Source organism: Drosophila mojavensis, unplaced genomic scaffold (genome assembly GCF_018153725.1).
Source record: "Drosophila mojavensis isolate 15081-1352.22 unplaced genomic scaffold, ASM1815372v1 contig_136, whole genome shotgun sequence".
Classification (NCBI taxonomy): Eukaryota; Metazoa; Arthropoda; class Insecta; order Diptera; family Drosophilidae; genus Drosophila; species Drosophila mojavensis.
The window spans coordinates 28,307,510-28,319,192 of NW_025318667.1; the positions used below are offsets into that span (position 1 = coordinate 28,307,510).

At 42.0% G+C, this 11,683-nt stretch overlaps 1 protein-coding gene across 4 annotated transcripts; it reads left to right on the forward strand.

Annotated features, from left to right (window-relative positions):
- The first annotated feature begins 69 nt into the window (after positions 1-69).
- On the forward strand, positions 70-9,274 carry LOC6584887. 4 transcript variants are annotated; one of them, XM_015161645.3, is made up of 11 exons: positions 70-172; positions 1,501-2,027; positions 2,095-2,625; positions 2,687-2,806; positions 3,612-4,592; positions 4,655-4,964; positions 5,868-6,007; positions 6,165-6,170; positions 6,266-7,126; positions 7,191-7,331; positions 7,429-9,274. In XM_015161645.3, exons 2-11 carry the CDS (start codon positions 1,617-1,619, stop codon positions 7,498-7,500), a joined length of 3,573 nt encoding a protein of 1,190 aa, XP_015017131.1. In that variant the 5' UTR covers positions 70-172; positions 1,501-1,616; the 3' UTR covers positions 7,501-9,274. The 4 variants fall into 4 exon arrangements, with proteins under 4 accessions (XP_015017131.1, XP_002010527.2, XP_015017132.1 ...); XM_002010491.4 differs by having other exon boundaries at positions 5,886-6,007; XM_015161646.3 differs by lacking the exon at positions 6,165-6,170.
- Positions 9,275-11,683: the final 2,409 nt, after the last annotated feature.

The window sequence follows — 11,683 nt, forward strand, 5'->3', positions numbered from 1 at the left end:
ATCGCTATACGCGCTTGGTCCAATTCAAAGCTATCGATGCATCGTTTGCAATAATCGATAGATATGTCGGGACACATCGTTGAAATTATCCATCACTAACGGCTTCTACTTTTTTTATCGAGTTATAAATGCATTTACTAGCAGGAAGAAAGTGATTAATATGTATTAAATGGTAATTTACCGTGTAATTTTTGCAAAATGCAAGAGTGCTCTTAAAATACATATGTAAACGTTATAGTTATTGCTGTGTTGTGCACAAACCCAAATGAAATGTATTTATTTCAAATCGGTGGGGGGGTGAATCGCCACCCAAAAAGATAGAAAATACGCATTGTTATGCTGTCCGTTGTTGTTGTTGGTGTTGCTGTTGTCGTCGCTGCTATTACTGGCGGGCACGTTAAATGTTCTTGGTGGGGAGCTATACGGCTATTGTCGTTCACACCAAACCTTGCAAATATATTGATTTTTAACAATACTCTATGCCAATACCACGCGCACACTGTGAATCAATATACATACACAAACATATATACACTTGCATATACATTTATATACACAAATACAGATATGTTGTATGTGTGTATGTGTGCATGGCGCTTTTTGATGTCATCTAATTCGAATCACTGCGCTGCCCCATAAGATAAGTAGACGTTGACAGATGGTCGCACTGCATTCGGAGCGGAGGCGGGGAGCGCCATGAAATCCAAAAACAAAACAACCGGCGGCTGCAGCGTCCTATTTAAAGTCCGACAGCCGTACGGTATATATTTGCTAGAGTCAACATGGCTCAGGCTAGAAACCATTATCTAAAAGTCGATGTGTTTGAGAAGTAGAAGTCAAGCTCAACAAAACTTAATGAAAATACAATCATGAATCATAATGTTGAGTAAATTCAAATCTGTGAATAATGGAACAATAATGATTATAAGTCATTGCACATAATACATGTACATTTGTATGTGTGTCTGTATGTGCCTTAAGCAATCCGAGAATAAGTAGAATTACTGCTCAACTTTTATTTTTGTATTTTTAACATTAATTATAGTCTGGTTCTCTGTAGCGAACGCACACTGTAGTTTGAGTCACATTATATTCACACGCTGTCTCGCACGGCGCTTGTTTCGGATGCGGCAGCATCCTGTCGAACTTTTTATTTTGTTCCTATTTTATTTTTAAAGGCCAAGTTTACGTGCGCAAATCCATAAGAAACGAACAAAAATAAAAATAACGGAACGCACACAGTGGGAGTGAAAATTACGTTTACACGTGTGCCATGTCTCGATGTTGTTGTGCATTGATTTTTGTGCCAGCAGCTAATAAGAATAACAATAACAATAGCAATAATAAATAATATTAATAACAACAACAGCTGCCCCAGCTGGTGTAGCTGCATTCGGAATGATTCAGAGATAACTCTGAGTATTAGATCATCGAAAGACGAGGTGTGCACAGATAATTGGCCTCGTTTATGCTAATCACGGTGTCTGTTCTCTCTTCCAGGCAACTGACTCCGAGCATAGCATGTCAGCGGCAGTCGAAATTTCCACTGGCTGCTGAAAGGTAGACTTAAGACTCGCGCCACACAGCGTCGTGGTCAAGTGCAGCTAACTATCGGGATGAACTCTTGCAGCGACAGTAGCAACGAGTCGATGGAGCGGAATGTGAATCACGTGGCGTCGGGCGCCCACTCGGAGCTGCACATGAACTTTGGCGCTGCGTGCAAGCCCGCTTCGCAGGAGCGCTACGTCTGGGAGATGCGCACACGTAGCCCAAATGTGACGCCAGCCAGCACTGTGTTGAACTCGCCAGATCTGAATGCTGAGCTGCAGTATGCGCCGATGCATCATCACCAGGCATTCGAGCGGGTATCGCCGCCCCATCAGCTGCCCGGCTACATGGGCTCACAGCACCAACAACAGCAACAACAACAACAACAGCAGCAGCAATCGGGCTACTATTACCAGCGTCCGCATCCGCACCAGATACGCCTGGGTCGCAGCCCGGGCAGCAGCCAGTTTGAGGCGGAGGTGAGGTGAACCCCATAACTTTGCCACGTTCCCCGATAATCTGTTTTCTTTATTTATCTACCTTTAGGGCATAGCGAGTCCCGGCTCGCCAACCGACGTGGGAAAGGCCGATGGGCAGTGCTTGCGCGATGGCGAAATCGTTGTGTTTGACGACATCGACACAAACTGGATGAATAAGTCGGCGGCACTGACAGCCGCAGAAAGGGACAGCAACGAGGATGTTCTGAAGGTCACCAAGATGATTGGGCAGCTGCCCATAGCCGAATATGAGGGCTCCCCGCGTCGTTTTGGCAACCAGCAAGTGGCTGCCAAGGGCGCTTGCTGTCCGCGACGACCGCCTGGTTTTCCGCAACGTGTCTCACCTACGAAGCAACGCTTGGATAACAACGTTAAGACATCCGTTGGCAATCTAATTGATCTGATAGACCACGAGGGCACGTCCGCAACGGCAGCCTCGAAGACGCCCACTTTTGATTATCTGTACGAGTTCTCGGAGACTCGCAAAGTGCTCGAGGAGTTCTTCAAGGGCAATCCCGACGACGACGAGAAGCGCTTCACGGACTACACTACGGAAAGTGGAGACGATGTGGCCAGTTCGGTAAGGCTCCAGAGGAAGTCAGTCAGTGAAATCTTTGCTCAATTCTTCCCATCCAATACAGGACATACAGCCGCGTGTGTGCGAAGTGGACAAACATATCGAGCAAGCCTACATAGGCCAGCGTCTAGCTAGAATACCCAAAGACGAACTCTACATGGTCCATCGTTCGCCCAGGATGCAGGTTAGTGGGTCAAAGAGTCATAGGTAGCACACATATGCTTATGTGTAAATGTTATATATACTTGTATACATATTATATATTGCTTGGTGTTGTATGCTGCACCACTGTTATTTCCATGACGTCAACTGTATTTAATAGTAATACTCCACCACACAAAACAAACCTAATGAAAAACTACTTTTCCCCATAGAAAATACAAAAATGCACACTTTCATTTAAAATAGAATGTATAGAAGAAAAACGCGAAAGAATCCCTAGCATTCGATTAGAATCGATTTGTTTTTAACGACTTTAACGAAATGCACTGAACATTGACTGTTCATGGAAACAGTAGTAGTTGAAGAAAATAAATAATAGTAAATTTAAGTGTAATGAGTTATAATTAACTTTGATTGATTTATATAATTCGAGTATTTGTTTAGTTTTTGTGTTCAGATTGAATGAAGCATTGCTCGGTAAAAACGAGAAATAGACCTGTTAGACCTTAAAAAGGGATAACCTTGTAATGAAAACATCTATTCCATGACAGATAGCTGGAAAACTATAATAGATTTACAACTGTCTATTAGACTAAAGAATATGTGTAAAGCACAATAATGAAATGCAGTTAAAATAATGTTCAATTAATTTCCTACATTTTGAGAATTTTTCGTTCTGAAGTATTCCTTAATTCATATCAAAAGACAACTTTATTTATTCGATTCAAGTAGGTTGTCCACTACTACGTTTATGAGCACAACTGCATATATGTATGTCGTATTATGAAATTGAAAAATTCCTAATGCAAACTTATTTCCATTCACAGGCGAGCGAGCACAATGCCTACCAGGAGCACAACGACATCGAGCTGTACATCGATTCGAACAGTCGCAGCAGCGGCGACCTGGCCGACACTGAGCTGGAGGCGAATCTGCGGCGGCATTCGCGTAATTTTACGCTGTCCCCGGAGACGACAGACTACGACTCGAACTGCGGCGATCTGGACAGCCTATCGAACGATATCAACTGCACCACAACCGACTATGGCAAGCTCTACACCAGCATGCCGGTGCTGGAGGATGGTCTCAGCAGTGGCCATGCTTCGGACACCGAGAACAATGTCTCTGTCGTCTGCGACAAGGCGCCGCAGCAGCCTCAAACACAGCTGCTGCCACAACAACAGCAGCAGCAGCAGCTGCTGCAGCATCCGCAAATCAAACCTGAGCACGAGCACAATGGCAACGGCGACAGCGAGCGACTGCCGATCGAACACAACAGCATCGCACTGACCGAGACGGCTGCAGCAGCAGCAGATATCACGCAGCCGATCGAGTTCGCAGCAGCGCTGTCAGCGCAAACGCCGCTGCCTACGTCGCCAACGGCCACTCCACCGCTGGAGCAATGCGAAGAGGAGCCGCAGCTGAACGATGGCAATAATGCTGATAGCGACAATCCCGCAGACTCGCATTACGGTCCAGTCTATGCAGCAGCTCTGGCATCAACAGCCGCCGCGACTGCGAATGCGACCGCGACTGTGACAGCCGGCAATAAGCCAGCAGCAATCGCACCGCCAGTCGAGATACAAGAGGCCATGAAAGAGATTCGTTCGGCCCTGCAGCGCGCCAAGGCGCAGCCGGACAAACTGAAGTTCTGCGATGAAGTGCTGCCCGCGGATCCGGACTCGCCGGTATGGGTGCCGCGCAAGGGCGCCACGACGGTAACAGCTGGACGCCACGAAGATGAGGAAGCCGACACAGATCTCGAAACGGATCGGCTGCTAGGCGAGAAGGACTTCTTTGCCGAACAGGTGAGCGATATAGGCCAACTCGCATTAGCAGACATGATCGAACTGCCCTCTTGTTCTTGTAGACATTGGCCCTTGCTGGAGCCGCCGACAGCAATGCCAACGGCCTGATCAATACCAACAGCAGCAGCCTGAATATCAGCGACAACAACAGCAATCCCAAGCCGCAAACGTACTCGTCGGCCACCATACGGCAGGGCATTGGCACCTCGCTGACGCCCAACTCCCCGGACATTTGCCAGATTGTGGGCAATGCGGATGTTTCGATCAGTTCGCCGGAGAAACTGCAATACACAAAGAGCCCAACGGGATCCATCAAATCGCTGAAAGACTCGGCCAACTGCGACAAGAAAACCCATTCGCGAAATAAGGAAGGTGTGTATATGTGAACGTGTGTGTGTGCGAATTTATTCGACTGTGCGTTGCTAATGGAAACGCCCCATAAAATTAAAACCGAACAATGATTTTGTTCTCTCTTTTCTTCTGAATCAATTTTGACATTCACGTTTTTTCTCTGTCAACTGCTGCATATTGCAATTTTCATTTGTGTATTTGATGGTGTGATGCCTGCCATGTAAGTGGATGTGCTCTCTCTCTCTCTCTCTCTCTCTCTCTCACTATCTCTATCCCTATCTGTTTCATTATATCATAAATATGTAGAAGCAGTTTGGTTAGTTCTAGCAACGAAATGAAATATTAGTAGAGAACTGAAATAATTGATTAGGTAGAGTGCTGTAAATAATATTATAAATTAGGACAGAAAAATTATAAATATAATTATATAGTAGAAAAAATTACCTGTAAACACTCAAAATATTACTTTATAATGATGCCCTTACTATAGAACCCATCGATATTAACATGGTTCTCAGAGTTGAACGTGACTTTGAATTATCAAAGATAGTATACCAATAGACTGAAATGGAAAGGTCTTAAAGGGAAAAATGAAAACAAGATGAGACTATGAGCTGTGCAATCTGTTTTTGATACTAGATAAATAGAAACTTTAAAGAGCAGAGGCGATAAAAAGAGGTGTGAAAACATTAGAATAAATCTAATTTATAAAAAATTGAAATTGAAAATTATTGTAAATATTTGTTATTCCATATTGGTATATTAATTCGAAGATATACTTAAGTATGTAGTGCTCTGTAGTTGAGGTAGTGTAGCATATATAATTTTTCCCTTATATCGTATATATTGCACGTAAAACAACTTTAATTGAATCAATTATCAAAAAAGGCCAATATTAACAGTTCGCTCTTTCGAATCGATCAGGTTTCTTGGAACCCAAAGTGCTTATTGAGGGCGTACTTTTTCGGGCCCGCTACCTGGGCTCCACGCAGCTGGTGTGCGAGGGTCAGCCGACCAAGTCGACGCGCATGATGCAAGCCGAGGAGGCCGTCTCCCGCATCAAGGTATGTGCCCCTAGCTCATTGACCTCATGTCCAGTTGCGTCCCATTTAGCATATGCTTGGTCTATTGTCGCCTCTTTGTCTATAATGCATCTCGCTTTTCTCGCCCACACCCACACCCCTAAATTAACCCATGCTGCGTAATCCTCGATATCTTTAGGCTTTGGTAAGCAACAAACACAAATCAAAATTTTAGATCACAATTATTTGTTTTGCATCACGTTTGCAAGTGACTGACGAGACGGTTTCATTTGTTGCCAGGCGCCAGAGGGCGAAAGTCAGCCGAGCACCGAAGTGGATCTGTTCATATCAACCGAGAAGATAATGGTGCTCAACACGGACCTCAAGGAGATCATGATGGACCACGCCCTGCGCACCATCTCCTACATAGCCGACATTGGCGACCTGGTAGTGCTGATGGCGCGGCGCCGCTTTATACCCAATGGCGGTGGCGTTGTCGTTGACTCGCTGTCAACCTCGAGCCCGGGAGAGACCATCGAGGGTGAGTCGCTGAAGGAGAGCAGCGGCAGTAACAAGGAGAGCAGCTCGTCGAATAAGCACAATCGCACGCCCAAAATGATATGCCATGTATTTGAGAGCGACGAGGCGCAGTTTATAGCGCAGTCCATCGGGCAGGCGTTTCAGGTGGCCTACATGGAGTTCTTGAAAGCGAACGGCATCGAAAACGAGAACTTGGCCAAGGAAATGGACTACCAGGAGGTGCTCAACAGCCAGGAGATATTCGGCGACGAACTGGAGATATTCGCCAAAAAGGAGCTGCAGAAGGAAGTTGTGGTGCCCAAGGCGAAGGGCGAAATTCTGGGCGTTGTTATTGTGGAGAGTGGCTGGGGCTCGATGCTGCCAACGGTGGTTATTGCCAATCTGATGTCCGGCGGTGCAGCCGCTCGCTGCGGCCAGCTGAACATTGGCGATCAGCTAATCGCCATTAACGGCATGAGTCTTGTCGGTCTGCCGCTATCCACCTGCCAGACCTACATACGCAATGCCAAGAATCAAACTGCCGTCAAGTTTACCGTAGTGCCCTGTCCGCCTGTCGTTGAGGTGAAGATCCTGCGTCCCAAGGCGCTCTTTCAGCTCGGCTTCAGCGTGCAAAACGGTGTGGTAAGTGCCATGCGTCAATATTTCCCAACCGAAAAGAAAATTATTACCGTTGTGCTCTCAACAGATTTGCAGCCTGTTGCGTGGCGGCATCGCAGAGCGCGGCGGTGTACGAGTTGGCCATCGCATCATTGAGATTAACAATCAAAGTGTGGTTGCTGTGCCCCACGATACCATCGTCAAGTTGTTGTCCTCATCTGTGGGCGAGGTACACAAACATACATCTCTCTCTCTCTATATATATATGCATATATATGTACATCTGTGACTAAATTTATAAATTTTTCATTGGTTTTTCTTGATAGATTTTGATGAAAACTATGCCTACGTCCATGTTTCGTCTGCTAACCGGCCAGGAGACGCCAATTTATATCTAACTCAAGCGTTATATTATTATGCTTATGCACCTCTCAGCACAGACACACACACACACACACACACACACACACAGATACTGACAGAGATACACTAAGATAACTCGTCGTATGTCTGTTGTCCAACATGCTTCAATTGAATTATCTGAACGTACTTTCATTTACCCAAGCACCACAAATAACACTCAATCAACCGAAGCCGCAATTACAAACAGGAACTAGCCATACTCAACCCAGTAATACTAAGCACTCGCTTAAGACTTGCTTTGTATTTCCAGTTTTGTTTCAATGTTTTGATTTGTTCTCGATGTACATGAAAAAGACTGAATTTTGTGTTTTGCGTACATGTGTGAGAGTGAGTGTGTGTATATATGTGTGTGTGTGTTGCTTAAGGCATACATATAGTAAACATTGTTTATATACAAAATACTCGAGTTTTGAGTGTTTAAAGACATTAAGAGCCACAGTTGGAAGCAGCAAAAGCGATATTAAGAAAGAGATGGAGAGAACGAGCCGGAGAGCGAAAGGGAGACAGAAAGCGTGCGTGTGTGCGAGTAGGATGGAGGCAATACTCTAAAAGGATTTATTTTCGTTGCCAATGCGATAGACAGCAATAATTTATAATTTAATTATTTAGTATTGATTAGGTTTATTAACTACATTTATAATTTGCAGTAATGCCAAATATCAAATATGAGCTGAGATTTCGTTGAATTGTTTTCGTCATTTATATGGATATTATTTTTTGTATATGTATATGTATATGATTAACACATTATTGTACTGTGCGTATTGAATGTCAAGAATACTTAATATAGCTTAAGTAAGATGCCTGGTTAACAACAACTAACAAACAACAAACAGTAAGCCGTAAGCCGTAAGCCGTAAGCCGTAAGCCGTGAACAGTAAACAGTAAAATTTAAAGAGTAAACAAAACAAAATGCATTTAATTTAGCGTCGTCAAAACAAATGTGTATAATTACAATAAAAGTGCTTTGCGAAATGTGCACTAATTATCAATGGATGCCATTTGAAATGTAACAGAAATAGGTGAGCCACTGAGCAATAAAATATAAATAACAATAAAAGCAAATAACAACAGTAATATCAAGAACAATAAGGTGTGCATTGAATTATTTGTGTTAAGCTACGAAATAGTAAACGAAAACTTATATTAAAGAGAGCTTATTTTTGCTATAATTGTCAAACAGCACCAGAAGGCAAAGTTAAACGCGACTTTATAAGTACATGCATATGAATATATATATAAATATTAAACAATTGAAAAGCAAAGCAAACGGCATGCGACTGAGCATGCATGTAATTATTAATTAATACAAAGCGGATGGCAAGTTGAGAATATTTCAGATATTGCTAAATGTGCAGGTAATCACAAGTTCACATGTATACAACAAAATATACATACATACGTATTCATTAACAATTATAAATACTATATATGTAACTAATCGTTCGCAATGGCATTATTTTTGCAACAAACACACAGAGCCGGCGGCGAGCAAGCAAGTTAAATAAATAATAAATTTATATAGTTACAATTAACAGATAGCTCATGTATACAGACGTTAATGAAACTCTATTGCTAAACGCCTAAACTAATTAACTATCACATTGTATACTATCTAATACTATTTATTTATTAACATCAGATCGAATACAAAACGAAAAGCAAATCGAGTCCATCAACAAAACATTTCGAATTCGATCCGAGGGCCATTCAGGTGAAGCGCAGCTTATTTTGCCATTAAAAAAAATATATAATAATAATAAAAAAGACAAAAAATATATAAATATTTCTATATATATGTATAACATGCTAAAAATAACAAATTTCAACTTAACTCGGCAAAAGTGACATTAAAATAAATACATACAAAATACATTACATATTTATTAATTAAAACGCAACTAAAATGGTTTTTTCTTCCTGTGGTGGGGGTAACTTGAGCTAACTGGTGGGTTTTTAGACCTAGACTATTGACTGACTATTTAGACTATGGAAAATGTGAATTGGCGATATAAAAATTTGGCCAACATGTTAGATCCCACTCAACTTCGTATCCACATAGATTAGCATATGGGAACTCCACACCATTGTAAAATGGTCGATTCTTATGTAAAATTCCAGAGTTCACAGTAAATACTCTATCGTACTTTACTGTCTTTTCTCTCCCTAATACATTCACATGCAGCAAAGCATGCAAATTCCATTTGTTGACCTCTGAAAGAGGAGCATACCAAAAAATCATGAAAGGGTTTTCTATGCTCATGCGAAAATGTAGTATTTCATTTTCAATTTTTGTGAGCAGTGTATGAAGGCGCTGAAGTCTATGGGCTTTTTCTTATCTGCCTGCCCAGTTCCCTTTTGAAATTGTAAAAACCCGCAATTCGGACTTGTTTGATCCTGTGCACTTCCAAGTGATAGGCTTTAATAAATATTAAGCATTTTATTTATTATACTCATTCACGAAAGTGAATCAGTATATTAGTTTTCTGCAATGTCCGTCTTGCTGTCCGTCCGTCTGTCCGTATGAACGCAATCTATTTCGGCGCTATTGAAGCTAGAGACTTGAAATTTGGAACATATACTCATGTATGTCTCCGATTTATAAAGTGTTAAAAATTTCCCGATCCGCCCACTAGGGGCGTGACAAATCGGAAAATGCATTTTCCGATATGCCAGAAATCATATTAATTGAAGAGCTAGAAAGCTGAAATTTTGAATATAGATCTGCATCGACCACCCAAGATCACGAGCTATGGCGGATATACTTACGCCCATTCGGGGCGTGGCAAATCGGATAAAACTGTATCTCCAAGAGTTTTCCAGCTAAAGCACTGAAATTTTGCACGTCAGCTAATGTTATGATTCTATATAGTCAAAAGACAAAATTATAAGTCTACGCCAATTAGGGGCGTGGCAAATTGGACCTGAAGATATAGTGATTTTTTAAATTCTGTTATATTTTCGACAATATTGATGCCAGAGACCTCAAATTTTGTATATATACTCGGGCTGTTCACCCAAAACCAAAAAGCTTTATCAGATATATGTCCGCCCACAGGGGGCGTGGCAAACCGCAAAAGTTTATATCTCCTAAATAGCTAGAAGCTTCACATTTAGATAGTTAAGTTAACAGTAATCTCCTCTATCGATGACTTAAAAATAATTTTTACGCCTCTTTAGGGGCGTGACAACTCGAAAAATACCCTGTAATTTTCACATTTTTTGAGGGTAAGCATTCAAACTTTACAGTTAGGGTACCGTTATCTCGTTCTAAGAACTGACCAAAAATGAGGCGTCTACGCCCAGTAGGGGCGTGGCAAATCGGGAAAAACTGCATTTTCTACAATAGTAGACTGAAACTTAGCAAATAAATTGCTGATGGGGTGTGAAAGACTATTCCGCAGTCGGTAACGCCCGACTGCAACGTTGTTACTTGTTTTTTCCCTCGAAAATGCAAAATCGGACTTTGATTTCAATTTCATTTGCTGGCCTCAGTTGCAATCCAATAAAAAAAGTTAATCTTTTGGGCCAGATGCAAATTCGCATGCTGTGCGCCGCATGAAGTGCGGCATAAAAAATGCATCAGACACTTGACCCAACTTGATTACAGGCTGTGAATTTGCTAACATCTAGACTAACACTTTGCTAACACTAGAAGTGAGTGGAACCGACTGCGTAATACTCATTCACAGCCTACTTATGATGTTACCTACTCTCTGTACTTTTGAATTACAGCCTATTTATCAGTTGTCGTCAGTTGCAATCAGTGAATCATTCAATTAATTACTAACTGAATTTTAGTCAATTAATCAGTGCATCAGTCATTATATCGGTCAAACATTCTTTCAGTCTGTCGGTTACTTAGGCCGTCAGTCAATTAATCAGTCATTGTGCTATGCAATCAGTCAATCAAATAACTACTCATCCAGTCAGTCCCTTAGTCAATCAATCACTTATTCAGATACTCAATCAGTTAGTTAATCAGTCAGTTGATCAGTCATTCACCTAGACAATCTGTCGGTCAATTAATCAGCGAGTTATTTCAATTCGATAGTCAGTCAATCATGCAATTAATCAATTGGACAATCAGCCAGTCAGTCAGTTATTCATTCAGTCAATCATCGCTCATTCAATCAGTTAGTCAATTAGTCAGCTACT

Bases quoted from the DNA above. Each gene is read 5' to 3' on its own strand.
- LOC6584887 (XM_015161645.3), top strand. From the start codon at position 1,617: ATGAACTCTTGCAGCGACAGTAGCAACGAGTCGATGGAGCGGAATGTG. The intron at 2,807-3,611 runs GTTAGTGGGTCA...TTCCATTCACAG, and splicing joins ATCGTTCGCCCAGGATGCAG to GCGAGCGAGCACAATGCCTA. The intron at 7,127-7,190 runs GTAAGTGCCATG...TGCTCTCAACAG, and splicing joins TCAGCGTGCAAAACGGTGTG to ATTTGCAGCCTGTTGCGTGG.